The sequence below is a fragment of the Homalodisca vitripennis genome, chromosome 5 (assembly GCF_021130785.1).
Source record: "Homalodisca vitripennis isolate AUS2020 chromosome 5, UT_GWSS_2.1, whole genome shotgun sequence".
Lineage (NCBI taxonomy): Eukaryota > Metazoa > Arthropoda > Insecta > Hemiptera > Cicadellidae > Homalodisca > Homalodisca vitripennis.
In genome coordinates this window covers 17,109,047-17,133,039 of record NC_060211.1, presented here as the reverse complement: position 1 = coordinate 17,133,039, position 23,993 = coordinate 17,109,047, and the positions used below count along the sequence as shown (strand labels likewise).

The window sequence follows — 23,993 nt, the reverse complement described above, 5'->3', positions numbered from 1 at the left end:
TTGTTTAAAGTTGCTTGGCAACCGTTTTTAAGATTTTTTAAAAAAAAAGCTTTCATAACTTTAAAAAGTTTTAGTCTTTTGATTTTTTAAAACAGGGTTTTTATTGGTACTTTGTGCGTATGTGTAAAAGTTTTCAGGCCTCTATCTATTATACTTTTCAAAAAAATGTACTTGAAGGGAAAAAAACACATAATTTTCAAAATCGCGAATGAAAATAAATGTAATTGAAGTTTGTAGGAATTTTACATTTTAGTACTGTCCTGGAACATAGGATGGGTTGTCTTCACCTTCTTCTTTCACATTCCTCTAATAGCATCCTTTTCAATTGTAGTGTCCTTTTCGGCATATATTTGCTATTTCGTTGACGGCTTTTCGGCTTTTTGAATTCGTACCGCGTCACTTTTCTTTAGTGCCGTGACGCAATTTTGGCCCAGTTCTGGCCTAGCACTTTAATCACGAGACACATGGACACATTTCCCTTGTTGTAGCTGGACACTGCTTCATAAACACTGTTTTTCAGTATATCAACTCGAACAAACACTTTCACAGGATTCGGCTCCCTATTATACTGTTCAGCGATTCACTAACGTTTTTGGGGTACCGCCATGCGTGCACTTTGCTAAGAGCAACGGATTCGATAGGTCTCTGAAATGGTGTTCTATTTGCATCATCACAACTTCTGGCAGATGAGTGTGCTCTTCATGATCGTATGGAGAACCTTCCAGGACCGACTTCTGATATTTGCACCAGGTATTTTTCTACTTTTGGGACACAAATTGTGTTGCGGGTTGTCGTTTGTAGAACAGAGGTGGAAGTAAGTGGCCCATATGTCTTTCTGTATTTTTTCTACACCTTGGTCCTTGTTTCTTCTTATAGCTAAGCCCGTAGTATAGCTGGATGGTATTTATTGCAACCAGGGTTAGCCTACCTTTGCCACCGATAGTCCTTTCCATCGGACAACACGACCTTCGAATTTTTTCTGTTTGAAGGCTCGAAGACGTGAACCCATTCTTTTTTTAACATAGGCTAAGCATTCTAACTTTTCGACTTCAAGCTGGTCACCATAGATTTTTTCTGCAGAGATAACACTAAATCCCTTTGAATCTCCGTCCCCGAGGTAATACTTGTAGCGTACACCGTAGTTCTCTTCCGATCGGTTGAAGATCTGCCGCACGCCCTCTACCTCCATCCCGCCGCTAGTTCCTGCGTAGTTGGCTACACAGTTCTCATTGTGTTTGCCTTCAAACCTCAATTTGCAGATACAATATTTAGAGAAAATAGCACAATCAAGAAGTTGGCCAGTTGATCAAAAACACCATTCAGCGAGGAAAACCCACGCCTTTGCCAACTGCCATCGAACGCAGCTGCAATGTCACGACAACAATCATTTTCATCCACCGCTTCTTCAACAGCCTCTTTCATAGACTCAACACAGACCTTTTGAGAAGCTGACAGAGGAACTTTGTTGGTAGAAAGAAAACTTTGAAGGTTGGTTGAAATTAATTTTGCCAGCAAATGTTCGCCAGTCTCTTGTCCGATACCGATTGCTCGAAGTGCGTAAACAAACCGGAGATTTACGTCGTAATAAATCCTGTCACTATTTTCTACAGTAGCTTTAGCACTGTTTTTCCTGGCTTACTTTGGCCTCACATTTGAAGTTGTCGCACTCCAAACTCATTGTGTAGGCTAGGCCTACTCGGTTAGATATTATCAATTTCAGTGAACCACCACATTCCTTACACACTGCTAGGTTGTTGATCAATTGGTTCAAAACTACACCATATTGAAAGGAACTGTCCCTGAACTGATTGTACTCAACTGAGTGCCTTGTCAATTTCCTTTTTGATGCACTTTTCATCCTTACATGAAGAAGTAGGCCTAGATCCACTTGTACTTGGGGTTTGTTCATTGGTGCTAACACTACCATGTCAGCCAACATTCTTTCTCTTATTAAACACTCTTCTTATTCTAGGCATTTTCAAAAAATTCCTACAGAGTACCTAACAAAAATATTTCTCAGATAAAACCTCTTGAACACTCACAAACAACAATTCATCAAAACACATACAACTAAACTGGACATATGATGATTATTTGCAGTCGTACCAATACAAAAAACATCAGCTGGGAATAAAAAGTAGTATTTCCAAAGACCTTAAATACAAAGACCATACAACATAACCGTAATCAAAACTATAAGTAACTGTAAAAAGTTCTGTAGCTCAGAGCTGGGCGGCGGGACAGTAAATCTTACTCATAACATTGTGCAAGCTTGTGTTAACACATTTTTTCATGGTCTAAACAAAATAAAACATTACATATAGTCCTATATATTGCCCATAAAACTAGAAGATTTAAGCTACTCAAATATGACAAGATAAGAAAATCGAAAAAATTTAAAAATTTGGAGGTCGACTTCCCCTTAAGAGAGTTATATTTGAAAAACTAATTTTGTATAAATATACCCTATGTAAAACCAAATAAATTTTTAGAAAATTTCTAGAAAGAACCTTTAACTACGAATATGAAATGTACTTAAGTTATACATAAATAAGTAGCAGCAATTATATTTCTTCCAACCACTGCTTTTTTTGATCTTATACAAACTGTACGATATGCAATACATATCGATTTTGTTATTTCAACAATATAATGCTCTAAAGTGAACAAGTAAAAGTAAAAGAAGCATCTGTAGAATGCACTAAAGTTCTGGTTAGAAACACGCTGTTAGTAAGTAATTGATGGAGCAACATTATAAAATTACCTAGCTCTATGATTTAGAGCGCTCAAAAACAGAATGGCAAAGCGGTGTGCAACCGCAGCCCTTGATTTACAACGCCAGATATTCACACAGGCTCAGGTTGTGAGCATGATGTAAGTTTCGTCTACCACGGCTGTTATATGATATGCAAATTGTACTTCACTATTAAAAAACTTTTAAATTCGTCATTTTTGTTTATTAATTTTTAATAATTTGTTAAAACATTTTAATTTTATACTCAAGAGGCTAAAATATGTCATTTATGTTTGTTTGTCTGTCTGTCAGACCACACGATGCCTTGAAAACAATCTAACCTATAGACTTTAGTAAACTATAGAGATTATGTGAGGTTTTATTTCTATACGTAACACTGAGTTCAATAAAACTGCAAGGTATTCCAGGGAATTTGGCCGAACGTTGGAGAATATCTTTTCATACTCTATTACATACTTACTATGCAGCTTGTGGAAACGATAACTGCACCAAAAACATCCCAAGCAAGCAGAAAGTTGGTATAAAAATGCCATAAATGTATCAACTATGTTCGTTGGCCACCTTGGTACGCCATTTCGTTTCAATATAGCAGCTCTTTAAAATTGTAAAATTCATATCTGCATTATTTTGTATATAACAAATAAAATAGCTAATAAGATTTACATTTTAAATGAGCAATTTTATGTTCGTACTATTGGTTTTTGAGATACTGATTACACGAAAATTCCATAAGAAATTTTATACCAAAGTCTATAATAATGCTGAAAAAGATCAAACTTGGCAAAGTTTCCCATTTAAAAAGTCCATTTCGTTTCAATACAGCGGACGTTTACAATTTTTTAAATTCAGAACTCAGTGATCTATTAAGAAAAAAACAAAAAGTATTTTTGGAATATATTTAAGATCTACTAAACCTTTTGTTATAATATTTTGTTCTCAATGGGTTTTCGATGTTAATAAAAAAATTTATAAAATATTTTATATTTCTCAAAATCTATCTGCTTATTACGACTGATACTCTATTTCCTATGATAATTGCTTAGGAAATTCATCATAACAAATATGAGACGTAATTTTGTATCATATTTTGGTAATAGAAGTTAATGAATACTTGAAGCTCGGCTCCGTAGCCAACACATGCAAAACTATTCAATCTATTCAGAGCGGGCGGCAGGCAGGGCTGGTTGCGGCTGGTTCCAGCGGATACAACTTTCCCTATCACAGTTTGATCGCTCTGAGATTATCTCAGCTAACTTCCACTACTTCATTATAAATCCTCCAGTGACCGAGTGTTCTGAATAACGTAATCACTGTGAATCTTTATGTACTTTAAATAACAGAAATCAGGTATTTACGTTTATATACGGTGTGTTTCAGCATTTGTATTTTTATTGCTAGGTAACCTTCTGATTATTATATTATTGTTATATGAATATTTCAATAGACTCCCACTATTACCATATATTCTTTATCTATTTGGCTAAATAATGTATGAAATAATATTTTATCAATAAATATTCCAAATACCCGTTATTTTAAAAACCCATCACAAATTTTGTTACTCATACACTATATGATGAAGAATCATATAATTATAAAAATTTCATATCTATATACCTTAATATATTATTTTATACAACGAGCAAAAGTGTAATAAATCTTCTATTTAAAACATGACTAAACTGTATATTGTTTCATCACAATTTTTTTGGTAAATTTACATTTTGTGTGAGACAACAAATTCAAATGCACAAATGGTATACAATTTTTGTAAAAATTTAGGGTAAAAAAAATATGACCAACAGCTTTTATCTATGTTTATAATAAATTTCAACATTTATTTGCAATAAAAGTATAGTGGGTTTATATAACCTCTGAAATAATTTCTATATTTTAATCTATATTTTATGTAGATATTTGATTTATTACAGTGGATATTCGACACTAATAATTGTAATTAAAAATTAATAAAGTAACAAATTAACAGATTTTAATGCTGGTAGGCCCTTAAGTTGCATTATTCAGTTGCATACTAACTGAAGTGATTGTAAGAAATGTTGGTCTTTAGGAAGGAATTTGTTAAAACCAGATCAATATGCAAAGTACTACATGCCACTAAATATTGCTGTTATTAAAAAATTGTTCAACCGTCTGAGTATATTCTAGGAACACGTAGCTTGATTACATTAATTGCAATAACTGTAGTGACTAATACGGGATAAAATTCTTGTTTTCTATAAAGTTCTGTAGAAATTATTTGGAGAAAACAAAGAGAGTTTTTTTAATTTTCTATTCTTAGATGTTCGTCAATGCTAATTTTCAATTACAATATTCAAAATTATATTGTAAACACAATTATAAAAACTTGTGAAAAAAATAACAATGATTAATTAAATATTTATACAAGAATAGACTGTGGTCTAGGTATATGTATTTATAACTCTGCCTGGATCAACGTGATCCCTGAAGCATGACCGATCTCGCTGACCCATAGACATTTGCTGGCACACAAAACCCAAAGTTTTCATTTTTATTGTTTCTTATTAAATTCAATCAAGTTTCAGTTTTATTTCGTATGCAATAATTATAAAAAATCAAGTTTAAATCATTATGTCAATAAATTAACTTGTAACAAGTATCTTGTGTATATGACCATTTTATTTTGTTTCTCATGGATACAGCATATTCCATTAAATTATTTCAATTCACTACAAAGAGGATTAATAGATTTTGGATGACTTGCTCCCAGCTGATGACACAGAACAGACAGGTAGATGGGTGCAAAGGCCAGCGGAGTTAATGTGTGTATTGTGCGAATGTATTGTTATTACTTCTGTTACTGACTATTTTTTATTACTCCATTACAAGCTCCAATTCGTACAGCGTGTGGAATCCGACTCTGTTTCAAACTTGGCTTCTGGAACCTACAGGCAAGAAGTATGAATTCGTTCATTTATCTCATAGATAACAGGTGGATGTTTGCAATATAAGGTAGTATGCCACACGTCTGGAATATTCATATATACTACCCATGTTTACCGAAGCGACGGGATTCTGACTGTCCTTTTGTAAGTATTTTTGAAATTCTAGAAACATAAGTTTTTCATTATTCATCTAAAAAATTTAATGCAATGACATAACTTATTACCGCGAAAATAAAATACAAAACAATCCATCATTTCAGACTTCTCACCAGTTATATATTTTTGATTATATAAACTAATAGCATTTATTAATAGCTAAATTTATTAATAGCATTCAAAAATCCAACACTTCACATTTGGTGAAATGAAACGTAATTACGTTATTCAAACCTTAAGGTAAAAATGTCTACTATTGAACTGTTCATTGTCAGGAATATATTAATCCATATATCGAAATTGCTCTATAAGTCAATTTGTGAGACAAAACCTTGTATCTATTTTGTTAGTATAAGTTAATTAAGATCGAAGCTTGGCCCCAGAGCCATTAAAAAGCATTCAAAACTAACGTTAGCGAGCCGTAGGCAGGGGTGGTTGCGGCTGGTTCAAGTGGATACAACTTTCTCTATCGCAGTTTGATCGCTTTGAGATTAACTCAAGTAACTTCATTATATCCCCTCCTCCCACCAGTGACCAAGAGTTCTGCATTATGTAACAACTGCAGTTGTATAGATAACAATTAAAATCTATTTACATATTTAAGTTTTCTTCAGTAATTACATTTACAACGAAAATCCCTTCATTGCTATTTTTTCTGTAATGAAGGAAAAAATAAAATATTTCGCTCCAATATAATCACCAATATTATAATTTAAAAACCATAACTTTGCTAAGAATTTTTTACAATCTGTGTTAAAAAATTTGATACAAAAAATTAAAATGCTTATAAATTTAGGCCGATATATACTAATTCTTATATAACGCGTTGCTAAACTCTAAAAAAGAAGCAATTGTTTGACGTAACACGAGATTTAATGCTTGAAGTTTTCACATAGTGAACATATTGTACGATATATCAAGTAATGTATTATAAAGTATTCTCAGTATAATATGCGAGAAGCCATCTTCTTCTAAATCAATTCAGCGTAGTGTCTTCGCCAAAAACTAGAAGAATGAGATTGGAGTTTGAAAATTGAGATAGCATGACCTTCATTTAGAACATGCAATCAACCAAACCACACAAGTTATTATAAGTTAAGTTTATACATTTAATAGTATATGTTATTTTTATGTTTTCTTAACTACAACTAAATTATCTAAATTAAAACTGTACACACTATAAAAGCCGGATATACCTAATAAATGCAACTGGATGATAAAAGTAGATAGGAAGAATTATGGTGATTGAAAATAGTTTTGAAGGTATAATAAGCATAGTTAACTTTAAAACTTGTGTAATAATGAACCATTTTTGTTGAGATGTATGAAACAGCCTACACTTATGTAGTAGATTCACATTATACAGTAAACAATATATAAAAAGTAAAAATTAATGACAATACCCATATACCAATGACCGTTTATCAAAAGACAATGTTAATGGATATAGTTACACTCTCCAGAATATTAATTTATAAACAAATTTACTAATCGACATGCAACATTTATAATATATATAATTGTATAAAATAGATATGTCTATTATATTTTTATCAGTCATTTTTATATAGGAGAGAGTTAAAACCTTAAGGGCAAGCCGGTGGTTGGGAATTTCTGCTGGATCTTGACACTATAACAAATAATGTTGAAGATACTTATCAAAACTAGAAGAAATTTTCTTAGACCAATAGAAAATATTCCCTTAGAATTTAGGTATTGGCTTTAGCATCATCATTCATTCACTGTGTTTATTCACTGACTTCTGCAGAGTGAAATCTCTTCTTTTTATTTATATCAAGAATGTTGTATTATTCACTCATAATATTGGATTTTTCAATTATATGTTGACCATATGCGTATATAGGAGGCTGCCTAGGCCTACCAGGTGTTACGTTTGCGAGCGCCTTGTTATCTCTGAGCGCCGCCTAGTAAGAGTGACATGCATGACACCCCGGACTGGCCAGGCTGTCAGATATCTCACATAAAGACAGGCAGATAACATGAAATTTAAAAAATATACCACTGTTTGCATTTAGATTTAAGCTCCTTTTGGTGTTTTTGTCACATTTGCGTATATTTGTCTAGATACATAATATAAACAGTATATAAATTATCGCCTACATTTGAAGCCCTTTTTTAGATTTTTAAGTAAAATTTTGGTCTTGAATCAATCAAACAATCGAAAGAAAAGAATCAATCTAGAAAAAAAAGACTCATGGTATTTTATAAATTTACATATCCATGCGTACTGCGTAGTTAAAAACGTTCTACAGCACGTAAACTAACTACGATAAAGATTAATAATCAATGATTAAAATTACGACACTAATCACCGTTCTCTCACACCTGACCTATAAACCAACACAAATGACGAGACACAAATCATGATGTTCTACACAACATGGTTATAAAGCCATCATACAGCAGATAGCCAGTAATCTGTCACTTGGCGTCCGCCAAACTGTGCATGTCCAACACAAGAACTGATGACAGGATGGGTACAGATTCATGGAAGCGTTGAAATGATAGTGTGTCATGTGTGAACCTATAGGCTTTCCATTATTTGCAATATTTTTCTATGTAGGATGAATATTTATAGTTAATTAAAAGAGACATGGACTGCATTGCCTCCCAAATAACTTGTAAATGTTAAACAAAATCCTAAAAAATATAATTTCACGTTAAATATGATTTATAAATAGGATTAAACTAAAATTCCATATTTCTAACAGCATCACACTATAATGACAATTTTAAAACATGCAAAATGCAATAAAAATAATAATCCTATATAATTGAAAAATTACTCATTAATTTTAGTTTAACCGTTAATATTATTTATATAAAACCCGATTAAAAAGTATAATATTTAATGGTATTTTACTAAAATAGTAATACTAAATAAATATATAATTTTTAATTTATATTTTACAACTATAAGTCCGAATATAAAAATAAATAAAGACAATCCGACAAATTTTCCAGTATATAAACTTATTTACATGAAGTACATTAACCAGTTATTGTTGTGATAATTGGTTGCAATATTCATTGATAATACTAAGAAATGAATTGATATTGTTATTTTTATTTATTTATTTCAACGGTTCCACCATTTTTACAAAAGTAATTCAACAAATCAAGTACTTAGCAATCAAGATGACAAATCATAATCAATATACACAGTCTTATGTAAGCTCTAACTTGAACAACATAGGCAATAACAGAGTGATATACTATAAATATAAATAACAAAAACAACAATAAATAACAAGGAATAATAACAATACAGTAACAGCAACGATAAATAAATAGTTGACCAATGCTATAACATTAATAAAATTTAGAAACTCAACAATATACTATCAATAATTAATACAATCGTAGCTGTTAGTTACTGTAAGTGGATATGTTATAAATGACTAATAATTATACGTTTGATTCTTTAAATTTATTTTTTATTTTTAGGAACATATGATCCATTTTACGAGAACGTCATTACCATTTAAATTAACATAACTTTCATATCACCCTAAACTAAAGTTTGTAATATCTAAATAAGGATTAACTTCATTGGACAACAAGATGATATCAGACACCAAAATTATAGGGTACGAGGGGAACGATCGTCATCGTTATAAAACTCGTGCACCCTAGCCCTTCTCGTTACACAAGACATCAAATTTTGAAGTCTCCAACAGATAATCTGATTAACAGATGTTTTCAAAACATTCATTGTCACGGCCGAGTAATAGTTATGTCAGTTAGAAAAAACATTATTCCTACTTTTTAACCTTTCTACACCAAATTCTGGATGGTGACACTAATGAGATGAGGCAAGCTTAAGTATATTGTTTCAGTATTTTGATTATTCTAGAGAATGAAATTTAGTAATATTAGGTATATTTTGTCAAGTATAGGTGTGAGGCTGTAAAAAAAGTCTGAGAAGCAGAATGTTGAGTTTAGCTCTAATTTACCATCCTCTTAGTGCAGCTTCTGGAATCTGGTGCTGTTACGGACTAGAATCCTCGAATCCGGAGCCATGCTCATCTAAAGAGATCGAAAACATTTTGGCAACGAAGAAGCTCAAAACGGCTCATTTGACATCAGATATACTTGGGTTACATAATATAAAATGTAGTGTAATCCAGCTTAATTTGCATTCTAGATCTACATCAGATGCACAAATGTGTGCACTTCGATGTTACTTAAACGAAGTAACCGAGGTTTCTACACACCGCGTAGCAATAGTGGAAAGGGTTTATTTAGTATTAGAATCAGACTTACAACTGTTGTAAGGTAAAAGAAAAGCATAAGCTGACATATTGGGGAGTCTATAAAACTGTATCCATTATGAAACAGTCGTTCAATACAAATCTATTGTGACCTGTAATCATTAATGGTTTGGTTTTAACAATGTTTGCTTCGTTTCGTTACAACGGTTATCGTAAGATAACCCGATCAAGCAACGTAGCGTGGCTGCTTGGGTGGTTGGATTGTAAGCGATCCTGTCTTTGCAAACAGCCCGCCTTCCGGCCATTGGTAGTGGTTCGAAAGTTACTTTAAAGCCGTTTGTCCCCAAGTCAAATGTTAGAGAGGGCTTATTAGGCCTAACTTCGCCTAGTAAAATGAAACTTCTTTACATTACTTTTTTTTAATTTCACATGTTTTAGAAATAGTGTGTATGGAGTTCACATGTATCTTGCTTGTTGTGGCTCCTGACTTATGCTTGTAACAACACTCTGGTAAGACTTTTTTAAACCTAAATTGTCTTACGCTAGTTATGCACTTAAAGAAGTTATCAGATTTAAGTTCTTGAATTATAGTGTTATTGATTTTTATCACTGAACAATGACAAATATCCTGAAAGATTCTGCTTCCTTCACTAAAGCAGTTAGTTTTATAGTAAAATAACAATAGTTGTAACCAATTACTTTACGATTTACTACAAATACAAAGCTTTCAAACACAACCAAGACCTTACAATCAAATAAATTTATACTATTGCAAATTAATTACTTCAAAAAGGTTAGTAAATCAGATCCCATAAGTACACTGTTGCAACATAACAATGACGTTATAAGCAAGCAATCAACAGCTGCTACACATAAGTAATTCCACATTGTCAATCACACAGCTGCCGGAGGACAGGAAGTCAGCAAGTAGGTCAAACAGCCGGAAGTATTGACCGACATCTGCTGACAGTTTCTCTATTGGCCACAGACAACCGCCAATATTGACCTTATCCTCCATGCTACTAAGTCAATCTATTCTATCAAAGGAAGATATAATCAATCCTGGCCTGTACGATGAATGTAATACTCGTATTGTAATTTTATAAATGAATGTAAGTCTTTTTTGAGATTTGCTGAACTTCTGTAATTAAATAGTACATAACTGATTTTTTTGTATAGCCTAATAAGTGTGACATCTTATTGATGTATTACATTTATCCTCTACTGTAAATTCAAACTGGAATTTAATTTTAAAGAAACATATTAACTTTTTCGATGTACTAAAGTTAATTGCCTCGATAACACCATTGACTAATTATGAGAACAAAAGCCAACATGTGAGTTACAGAAACATTACTAATTACTTCGCTACTCGACAGGATTGTTTCACCCGATAGACAGATAGTGTTGAACTTGTGCAGGAGTAATTTGCAGTTAACAAATTAGTACCTCGCACATCGGTCCCCCCTGAGCTAAATTGATGAGCAAACAACACAATCGATAGAGCGTTTACCTAACAGCACTGCAGGTACAGTACTCTGGAATGTTTACCTCAACGTTCGTATGACCTTCACTGAATTTCGTATGATACTGAGTGTTTATGTACGTGATTATGTTGAGTATGAGAAATGGCGAAGCTTATCGCGGTAATATTGTTAGGTCGTTTATTTATCAGCTTTTTCAGATATGTATACTCTTTTGAACCAATGCATTTTAAACCTCAATTACTGCTCTACGTTGGTTCAAAAAGCAATAAAAAATATTTCAATCAAATTAATAACATCTACGTCGCATTTACTACTCTTGAACAACAACAACGTCGCATCATCTACCAGTCATCTGAACCTAACAATTAGATTTGATAGAATTTATATTTTTATTTGCAGGTAGACTACTATACTAAAAGTGGAATGGAATATCTGCCTTCAAAATTATCAAAAAATGTGTAGAGCTTTGAACGGTGATGTTAGGTAATGACAATTATTATTTTATGGAAATACCAATGGCAACCTCTTATAACAAATACATCTTTTTGGATTTGTACTACTATAGATGTCTGCTCCACTGGTTTAAAACGTCCAATGTTAATAAGATTTTTTTAGTTTTATCTGCTGATTTCAGAATCACCTTGTTTCTCAGTAATTTATTCTAAATCCTCTAAACAATTCAATACTATCTGTTTGGCTATAACATTCACTAACCAAGTAATAATATAATCAGCCTATTTCATTTAATCGTGTTTAGAAACGTTATTTGATACATATTTTGTGGTATTTACATAACTATTGTAATTGCAAAAGTCTTTTGTGTTGTTTGTTTTGCTTTCGTGCGTAATCTATTCAACCGATTGTACTTAAATTTCACCTGGACATTCTTATGGAATATTTTCTTTTCGAATTTTCTTCAAAATCACGTTCTACTATTCTCTAAAATAAGGAAACCCAAGCTCCAATTTTGGCTTCTAAATTTGCTAAATATTAAATGAAACAGCCAGTTAACTCGTATCAACTCTTATTTTGTGAAAACAGTATTCTATGACAGCACAATTACTATATGTTTAATTGATTTCACCACTATTTTTATGATAATGCTTTGTTTCATAATACAAAATTAACTGACACTAAACAGCTGCTGACACTTAAAAAACGGTATTTCTGCTGAAGAACATCTAAGAGACTGGTGTGTTGCATTATTATTTAATAATATGCGTTTTAATAGTGGTATAATGAAGATTACAAAGTCAAAGATACCCTACTTTTATTTCAGATTGAGTTAGTGACCAATTAAAAAACATAATGAATTGGAAAAATGTGATGTGATATTTTTGCACCAACATGCTTCAACAAGCCATTCTTTCCCAGACTTTAATCTGCAACAAAAGCCTTCTACAATTCATAACCCATAATAAATTATTACTCAAAATGTTGCGCAAAGCTCTTAAAGATTTCTCTTCTTTTATTTGGATTAGATCTTTTACCGTAGTAGTCTTATCAGTCCTCAGCATGTATGTACATTTAATTAATCGTAAAAACAAAACATACTCAATTATGGCACTGGAAATATCTTAGACCGAGAGAAGATTGCAACAGACATAAGTAGACCCTTTTCTATATAAGTAGGTTTCTGGTACTTACATATGTATATATTTTCTTGGTCGGGATAATAAAGCAAACTCAAATTTTATACCGTAAGTAAATTACACTACAAGTAATTTTTAACGGTTGGAATTAGATACTTTTAAACGAAGATGGCTTTTTTTCCTAAGTAGGTAAATATATTTAATTCATCTAGATAATGAGACAAACTCAACAATGGCATAGGAATATATTAGATCGGACGTAGGTCACAAGAGTTGGGAAATAAGTGGTTTATTAACCAAAGTAGGATTTTGAGACAAATGTAAATTTTGTATCGTTGCTACAAGGCAAACTCAGCAGCAGCATCAGATATATAAATGATTTAAACCAGAAATGCCCCTATATGCGCAAAACTTGATATAAGATCTAGTAACTCTTCATCTTTTTGTCTTAACCATAAACGCTGATATAATAATAATGGGTGATTAAAAAATAGCGCCGGTTTTATATATCAAATTAAGAGATTTATTTTAATGAAAATATGAAATCAAATACATGAATATGTTCATCTAACTTTCCTATTTCATGTATGAAAAATAATGTCATGCATGTGTCCTCCTCTGCTACGCTGGCACGCAACAACTCTGTCCATGAAATTAGCCATCACTGCACAAGTTTTCCACTTCAATTTGGCCGACAACCCGTCGAATTTCTTCCTTCAATTCATTGATGGTTCGGGGTTTATTAGCATAAACTAATGACTTTAGATAAGCCCAAAGATAAAAGTCACACGACCTTAGCGGCCATTTATGGTCGAAATTACGAGAAATGACGCGATCCTGAAAGCGGTCACGGAGCAACACAATTGTTTCACGGGCAGCATGGCAGGTGGCACCATCCTGCTGAAACCACAACTGGTCAATGTCTATGTTATCCAAATGAGGCCACAAAAAACTCCCTAATCATCGTACGGTATCGGTCTCCATTCAATGTCACAGCTTGCCCTTCTTGATCTTCAAAAAAATAAAGGCCGATGACGCCGCCCGACCAAAAGCCGCACCAAACTGTCACTCGTTGCGGATACATTTCCCTTTCGTTAATCATGTGAAGGTTTTCTGAACCCCAGATACTGCAGTTCTGTTTATTAACAAATCCATTCAATTGGAAGTGCGCTTCATCACTGAAGATGATATTCATTGCGAAGTTTTCTTCCTCCTGCAATTTTCTTAATACCCAATTAACAAACTGTCGTCTCTTCTGGTGATCTGCCACTTTCAATTGTTGCGTCAGCTGAATTTTATAGGGGTGATATTTGAGATCGTACCGAAGAATTCTCCGTACAGAAGAACATCTTAAACCCAACTGTTGAGAACGGTGACGTATTGATTTCGCTGGGCTAACAGCCACCATGTCACGAACCACCTCAATGTTCTGTTCAGTTCGGGCACAACGACGACGTCCAGAACTTTTGAGGTCGACTGTTGAACCCGTTTCTTGAAACTTTTTCATGAGTCTGCGAACTGTTGATTCATTCTGTGCTTCATTACGTCCTAGAGTACCGCGAAGTCGCCTAATAGTAGCCGCATAACTCTCTCCACTCTGATAAAACGTTTTCACTATTAACACTCGTTGCGCACAAGTAAACTTCTCCATGGTTAGACACAGAATGCACTAATGAGAGAAATATCAGCTGCGTCAACAATCGGAATGTAGTCAGAAATAGAATCAAAGTCAAACATTGTTGCCAACCGATAAAATAAAATTTACCGGTTTTTTTTTAAAACCGGCGCTCTTTTTGAACCACCCATTATTTACCGGAACGTATGTCTATCTACGTTTGAAAAATATCACGAGAGACCATTATATCACACCATAAGTGTTTTAACTAAGCATGCTAATGTACTTTTATTTTTAAATTTTATGTTAAGGAGTGGGTAACAGCTAGTAAATGAATAAATTAAAATTTTGCATAACGCTAGAGTGATACACCGTTTAACAGACCAATAAATTAAAAGTAGTTATTGTTCCAAGTCTTATAAGGAACAATGACTGAATAGCTTAATGAACTTTTATTGATGAACGATAGTTGTAATAACTCTGACTAATTAGGTAAATTAAACCTTTTTAATGAGTTTTAGATTGACTGATTACAATCCACTTATTACCAAGTTCTACTCAAACTTTTTTTTTTTTTTTTTTTTTTTTTTTTTTTTTTTTTTTTTTTTTTTTTTTTTTTTTTTTATTGCCAGGACATAATCACATGTATAGCAATAGTCAAGATATTCTAAAATTAATATCTAAAATTTAAAACTTTCACATCGCCTCAAACCACATTCAAACGTACAAATTTTCAGCCAACTCCACATTCATCCAGCCAATATTCCCATTTCCAGCGCCGGTAGGGAAACTTCATGAAACTAATGACTCAATTCATGAAGTTGAACCATTAAGGTGGTCAATCACTTTAGGGTTGGGTTCATTTCTTAATTACGGGTAATAGCTCTTTAAAACGTTGATTGCGCAGACGCGTTACGGCGTAGAGCCAGATTAAGGGTAGCCGACTTCACTATTGTGCACCAGCAGGGAAGGTGTTAAGAAGTGTTACTGCCGTCAAATATAATTGATCACTCCATGATCGAAGAGAAATTAGCGTTTCAAACAAGAAGCCTGGGAAATTTTTCTACTGCAGGGAAAAAGTGCAAATAATATAAACATAAATATATCGAGAACTAGCAGTTACCCGCGGCTTCACACGCAACTGTCAAAAATCAAAGGCCATAGATTTCCTAGTGAAAAAATGTACGATATAATATAATGGAGCTATACATTTTTTAAATATCGTAGACATATCAGGTACATATTATTTCAGTATGTAGTGTTAAGAGATTCAAAGCGTAGATAATATTTTGCCTGGTTATATTTTAGGTTTTGCTGTATGAATAAATGTATACCTATAGACTTTAAATGCTGCATAAAACTTAATTTCCCTATAAGGAACCTCGAGTTTATTGATTGTGGTCATCATTCAACGGGATTGGGCTAACCGTTAATGAACATCTTTACATTGGTCTTATTGGTAACCATGATGGCAACGAAAACATTATAGAATAATCAAATTTGAAAACAGACTGAATACAATCATATTGGCTGAGCATTAGCAAAGCCTATTACCCAGGGTAATATTCTGAGAATGAACTGAATTATAAACTTTAAAATTTATATATTTTACTTAGCTATCACTAAGAGTTCTGAAAGATTCTTCTTCTCTCATTATTTACATGAATTTTCGTTATTGTCTGTTTTCTGTTGGTTATCTGAAGAGGTAATTGGTATAATGGTAATCTTTTTATATAAAATTGTGCATTAGGATTCGTGTTTCAAGACGGAAATTGACTTCGTAAGGGATTTGGTTAGCCTTAAGATATTCTAAACATCCGCAGGATATCTCAACAACAATGCTATATATATATATATATATATATATATATATATATATATATATATATATAATTAAATTTTCCAAAAACTCTACACAAAAAAGTACGATTTTAATGAAATTAAGATCCAATCCACTCTGTAGGCTGGAAAGTTCTTTTTTTAATGATTATATGTCTTTTTGCAAAAACTATAGATAATTAAATGGGACATAGAATTAAGCTAGGTCTTACATGACATTCCGTGTAACTTACTCCTTCCTTGTATAATTTAAAATATAGGTGAACATATTTTTTAACAACCTATTTTATTACTAAATTAACGCACGAAATTTCTGTTTTCGAAATTTTATCCTATCTAACGTATTTTATGATAGGGAGTAGTACTTGGGTTTTAAATTTTCAATTTTAAACCGCTATACAGATTGAAACTTATTTTCGACATTGCAGTGGTCCAATGGAGTCTCCATTCTGCATTCAAGTCATTGTCCCCATCTGCCTTCTTCTGTCCAAGGTCTATTTATTTAAATTGCAATTTAAACGGATATAAAATTCTACTAATATTGCAATAGGAATGGAAATTATAATAGTAATAGTTGTTAAATACACAAACACAACAAATGTCTTTGCATATGCTATGTTCGCAATTATTTCCATATTATAACGTAAATATTTACTGTTCCATACACTGATTTCAAAATTAGGTTTAACCTACAGGTCTTTGTCGGTAAATATTTTATTCCTTTCACAAACGGACTCTTCCTGTCTTCAGAACACTTCGAAGCTCGTGTCATAACATTGTGTTTACCTCCAGATTCAAGATTGCTACACCTGAGACTGTTCGTGCCAACACTGACAAAAAGTTACAGAGACGAAGCGCGTCCATTACTCTCTCTTTGTTTCTATTTTATAACTTGGAGAAACTCCTCCATGGGTATCTCGTAAGCAAACGTTGTTAGTCTCTCAGACCTGAATGGTGATGACTATCAAAGCCGCATTCTAATAAAACTAATTTATTTAAAAGTTATTTATAAAGACCACAAGTAAAATGTAAATGTAACTGATTCTTAACTTTAAAATCGACCAGTTTGGTTTTCAGACAACCAGCTTATATAAGATTACACAACTTAATTACTCACAACATTTCTTTTTTAGCTATTTTGGAATCTATTTATATTTTAGTGAAAACCATTCTATATTTAACAAACGGATTTATAGTTAGTTTTGGATTTTCGTATTACTTATCTAAGGTTCAGACTGTACAATACACGTACGCACTTAAACATAGTAAACCAAGATAAAAAGGTAATACAGACTGTATTGAGCTCGGTATATTTAAAAATTATTTTGTTCTTATACTCCAGTATTCTATATTCTCATTAATAACAGCCTAAAACATCCCTTCCAGGGTTAGTCGGAAACCAGGTAGATGTCACATGTGGCGTCGACTCTAGCTGAAGATGTATTTTTATTTTAGATGTTTAAATTGCAAAACACTAATCGGACAGGAGCCCTCAATATTTGCATGTAAAGATAATCCAATCATTTTCAAACGTTTAGAAACCCCGTAATATTGTAACCTTACAAGATAACAACTGTTATCTTTAAATGTAAACAAAGATAACCTGCCTTATTCATGATCAAACAGCAAATACCATGAAAAATAAGGATATGCAATTTGTATAAGATTTATCTTTTACCCTATAGTCACACCAAAAAACAATTTTTTCTTTGGATGCCCACACTGGCTTCTAAAGTTTCGAAAATGTCTGTAAGAATTGCACTGCTGTAAACAAATTTTATTATTAGCCTGATAAGTGTAAGGAACTGTTTTGTGTAAACATTGTATCATGAGTACACTATTAGAAGTTTAATCAAATTAACTAACCTTTTTATTTTTATTTACATGTATATTCTTTTAAATTGTTGTAAGTAATTACATTAATACCATTGTAATTAATTTATACGAAGTGGTATATACAGATAATAGTTTATGTACTTTCCAAGTATTACAAAATTTTAATGAAACTGAAAATGTTAATTTTCTTAAGAACTTGCTCATATAAACATGTTCGGCGGATACAAAATATATTTCTTCTATTTAGTGCAATATTTATGTTAGGATACTTGATTGTTATTAAAGTCATTCATCCTGTAATAAAGACCATATCCTAAATAAGTGTTTTTGTCTGTCCGATTCGATTAGTCTAAATTTTCCTCGTATTATTATTTATATCTTTTTGATGATCAAAGTTAGTCAACTCTACATTTCATACTCACTCTTAATCGAACATCTCATTATATAGTCATTACTGAACAGTTTTTCTATGCTAAGTGTAAACATAAAAAAGTTAGGTCATTCCAAAATATCCTTAAACTGCATATAAAATGGGAAACGATTTATACGTTGAAAATCTCCATTGATGCTGATCAGCATCAGCGGTTGGGTACCAAATAATCTCTGAGCTTTGCAGATATGCGTAGCGTATTTTCAAAGTTCTCTAATAGAATAATTCAGGAAACATTCTAATTCATTAAATAAATATAAAATTAATAGAACTACCACTTTATTATGTAACCTTCTTAATGTAAACCTTTTAGAAAAGAACAAAGTATTAGAAATATTGTATGATATTTTCATTACTGAAATAATAGTAAGACGTATTTAACCATATATTTATCACGTAATTAGTCGTACTAAGTAGTAATATTATTAGCAAGATAAAGTAAAGGAGAAGCAAATTTTTGATGCTGTTATAGTTTAGAAAGAATGACGTAGCACTGACGGTATTGTATTGTAAGTTTAAGTGCAAATTTAACGACTTGCACTTATAATCACTAACAGCTTCGAGTGATTACAACTATGTTTTATGAGGCGGCATTGTATTAATCGGCATGCCATGCATTCCAATGAGAAGTTGGTGAATGGAATGTCTGGTGAATCATCGGCCAAATGTACATTCCCGAGATACGAGCAATGTTTCTGTCAGAGGATAAGAATTTCCTCCTTTGTTTTACGAATGAAACAGTGATGAATTTCAGCAAAAATACATTTATCACGATACTTTTTTTCGTTTCACTAATGTATGTTAATCTGGAAGTTTTGGAGAACTTTTGGAGTCAAAACAAAGGCTTCTTCCTTGGACCAAGGAAAACCTATATATCAAGTTTCAAGCCCGTATAAACTTCCAAGACTATCGTAAAGACAGACAGACATATAGATTACAATTTGGATTCACTCTGGCTTCTTTCCGATGACACATTATATGAGGTTAGAACGTTGAATTCGTATTCAGATTTCCTGACTGAATTCATAATATGCCATTTCCAGGAAATTAATAGTAAAATCATTCTTCATTATTTAACAAACTGATGAAAATATCTGTATTTTTCCATACAATATTAAAAAGTTCATGATATTCCGTCAGTGGATTTTTTGACGAAAACACCCGCGTATTACAACACAAGATGTGTTGATATTGAAACTTAAATGCTTCTGATATTTAGAATTGAAGTTACAGAAAGAGCTGATGGAAAAACAGTGGAACAAATTTGGGAGTTATAATTTTTATTTTGCCACCTATTCAACACTATCTTTTAAAGTCTGAAACGCATTGAGTTCATTTACTGTGTCAAATTTGACTGAATGTGTCTTACATACTAACTAGTAACCAGTAGGATATAGCATAGCAAAATCAGCAATTGGTATTCTCAGAACTGTGGTAACTAGACTGTTAAGACATCTTTATTTTGTTATTACTTTAATATTAGTTTTAATTTAGTCACCATGTACTGGATAAAGGTGACTGTAATTTTCCACAAATGTTTTGAATTACTATTGTAAATATTGGGAAATAAAATAAATATTATTATTATTATTATATTATTATTAACTTCGAAACGGGCTTCGGTCAGACATAAAAACGTAATAAATGCTACGTGATTATTGCTGTTGCTGTTTGTTAATTCTTGTGATAACTTTCTTTATGATATCGTGTCGTAAGTTATTAAAATAACTTGTGAGTGAATATTTTATCTGCTTTGCAATAAATTTAAATTTAATTTAAATTATAGAGTCATTATAAAACGATTTAAACTTTAATTGGCCATTATATTTGATAAAGTAACATTAGATAACTTTGGTTTGTGCCATTCTTGTTCTTTGAGTAATACCTTTAAAGTAATGTGTCATTTTCTAGTTGTTCATATTTAAAATTTTTTACTTACCCCCAAATCCGCGTTAAGGGGGATTAGAGTCAAAGATATTCATACATAAAATACTCCTCACCTAATTATATAAACATCCCCCACTAAAATACTAAATATCTATTCACAAGAAATTTAAAATGGGGGGGAATTGTAAGACACCCCGGTGTGCTATACACTGTCAGTTGTACGTTGTACATGGAGATCCATTGTAAGCAAAGACTAACTTTATAGACAGAGTAAATTTTAGAAACGAATATAATAAAAATGTATAACTAATTTTATGAACGTTACTTCTACTTTAGATAATTGTATATTATATATATATATATATATATATATATATATATATATATATATATAAGAATCTTAGGTTGTATTTTCTACACTATGTGTTGACTAACTTTACAAAACATTAACAGTATCATTAATATTTGAAACTGTAACACATGCAATTTTCTAAAATTTAACACATGTTTGATTGGAATACTCGTATAAGATTAATAGAGTAAACTCTATATATGTACTATACTTACAAGGAATAAATAAAATAATCATAGTATTCGGATTTTTCAGCTCTGTTCACTAAGTAAGAACACTTCAATCAAGTTCTCTTCTTTAAGACAAAGTTTAATTTGTGCTTTCAAACAATGTCTGTTTCTGAACTGCACATGCTAAATAATGCAAATAAATACGATCTACGAAATATAAACTTTAATACTGCCATATGTCGTATATCATAAAAGATTAAAAAAAACATACAGTAGTTACGTTTTCTAACTATAAAAGTAGAGCAGACGGGAAATGTAGCTTGAAATTGTTTTGCAATGTCAGAGCTATAAAACAGCAACGTGAACTTGTGCCGACGTAATTTAAGACTCAGCGAGGCCTGTTTTCAAAGTCTGTTTGACTTGCAAAGACGTCCTACTTTTACAAACTACTACCACATCCACTGAACTTGTATTATTTTATATTTGGATATACTGGTATTTACTACATATTTTTTATAGAATAAGCATTGCACATCTTCAAGTATTTATACTTTGAAATGAGAATATAAAGTTCTGATTGGGCAAACAAACTACGAAATAAAGTAAAATGTTGTACTTTATCAGTGTAACAATTGGTCTTTTCTATTATTGCACCAAAATAATTACAATTCTTAACTAGCACTTTATCCTCAATCCAATCTAAATATATTCACACGCAATTCAATTTTCAGTTTCTATACTCTAAAGGAGCAAATCAATCGGTCAAATGTGTTGATTTTTGAATGTAATAGATATTCTAGAATTTAACAAAATTAGTAATTATTTAAATAAATAATATATCCAATACAATACATGAACTTCGAGGCACAACGAATGATTTTGTGTAAAGTGAATTCACCTGTATCAAAAATATAAAGTAGTGTAGCTCTGGCTAAAAGTTAAATTTGTATTTATGTGTTTGTAATATTTTAAGAAAATAAATTCTCGTTCAATAGCCAAAGTAGAATTGAAAACTAATTCATAGATAACATGATCATTTCATATAACTAGTTTATTAACTAATAAGAATCATATAAGAAGTTATATAAGAAAAAATAATTCAACAATAAAATTAACATGGATATTTTTTATATTCACTGATATGTATTTCCATTGGATTCATACAAAGGACAATATTGGTATCCTTACATTTGTTTATAATAGACTATTATAATAATGTTAAAAGAGCCACCTTTGCTGCGTATGATGTTAGCATCATCTTACATCGTGTAGCTTTTATTCTGTTCAGAATTTTTTATTAATTCAAGATTTATAACAAATTCTTGAAGGCATTTTGTAGCGGGTAAGGCTATCGCAAAACAAACTAGTCAAGTAACGTAAGGTTCGACTTTTTCTTCGAAAAAAAACGTCTGCTCGATCCTGTCCTCGCTAGCAATCCACATACCGAGTATTAGTAATGGTTTGGAAATCACCTTAAAGAGTCAGGGAGGGATTATTAACACTAACTTCTCATGTTGAAATATGAAATTCTTTCCTTTTACCTTTTTACACCCTATTTTATCTTTGTATTGTTGAGACATTGACTAAAACTCGTGTATTGCAAGACAATTTTCATCTATATAATATTATATTATAAACTTATTAATTTCTATTAATATTGAGTGATAATGCTTAAGGATTTACTTGGTTAAAACAACGTTACTGAATATATTTTTCACATAGGATGTTAAAGTCACCGGTAGTAAGATTATCCAATTATATAAACTGACTATGAGATCTTACTACTTTTGCTAATATTTTACATATGTATTTTACAACAGAACCGTATAAATATTAGTAGAATATTTTAATTTAGAACTCAAGACAACAAACTGATATATATTTGATGGGAGATTAGTTTTTCAAAACACTGAAGACGTTATAAGAATAATTTATGTCGTTGGACCGTTAGCCTGCAACTCTGGGAACAGGCAAAATTGTCAATATTTTGCTATCACTTAAAGGGTTGATAAGACTCCTCTTCTCTCTTAATTTAGATGTCACGAAAACGAGTTGAAGTGTAAACATGATATGTAAAGAAATTAGATGACAGTGTATGGCCATCCATGGGGTTTGGCTGAGCGTTATAGAAGGCATGAGGTTGGAAACATTATCTTTTACTTTTTTTCCTGTAGGTTATATTTAATTTTACTCGTGATATACATATCTAAAAATCGAATATTGCTATAAAATAAAACTTTATTTCTGCATAAGCAATTTCGAGTTTGATAATGGTGAATATCCTGCGAAAGGATGTCCCTCATTGAATCCTTAGTAAATCTTGTTATATCACATACAGGGTGTACATAAAGTCCTGCACGGGTATAATATTTTCTGAACGATAACAGATAAATAAACAAGATTTGGTACATCAATACTACACCTAAAAATCTACTTTTTGATGGAACTATCAGTTTTCTGTAATATCATGGGAACGTCCCGCAAGGAGTCAGAAGGAAATCTGAAATAGGAGCATAGGTCAATATGGACATCATTTTAAAGGGCTTATCTAGCAGAGTTTAATGCCGCAAACCGCACTCAAAAAGATTGATCCAGTACAAAATGGCGGCTGTTCAAAGATTTTACTTGGTTACATTTTATTAGTAGCCATAACCCCAGTAAAGCAAACCTGCAACCAAACAAATACTGCAGCTAACTACTACATTATGCTTGTCA

At 31.9% G+C, this 23,993-nt stretch overlaps 1 protein-coding gene across 1 annotated transcript in view; it reads left to right on the top strand.

Moving 5' to 3' along the window:
* Positions 1-2,797: 2,797 nt before the first annotated feature.
* LOC124363368 overlaps positions 2,798-23,993 on the top strand; it is a 37,936-nt gene continuing 16,740 nt past the window's right edge. The window contains exon 1 of the mRNA XM_046818618.1: positions 2,798-2,874. Coding sequence (XP_046674574.1) covers positions 2,798-2,874 — 77 coding nt within the window. The remainder of the gene's footprint in view (positions 2,875-23,993) is intronic.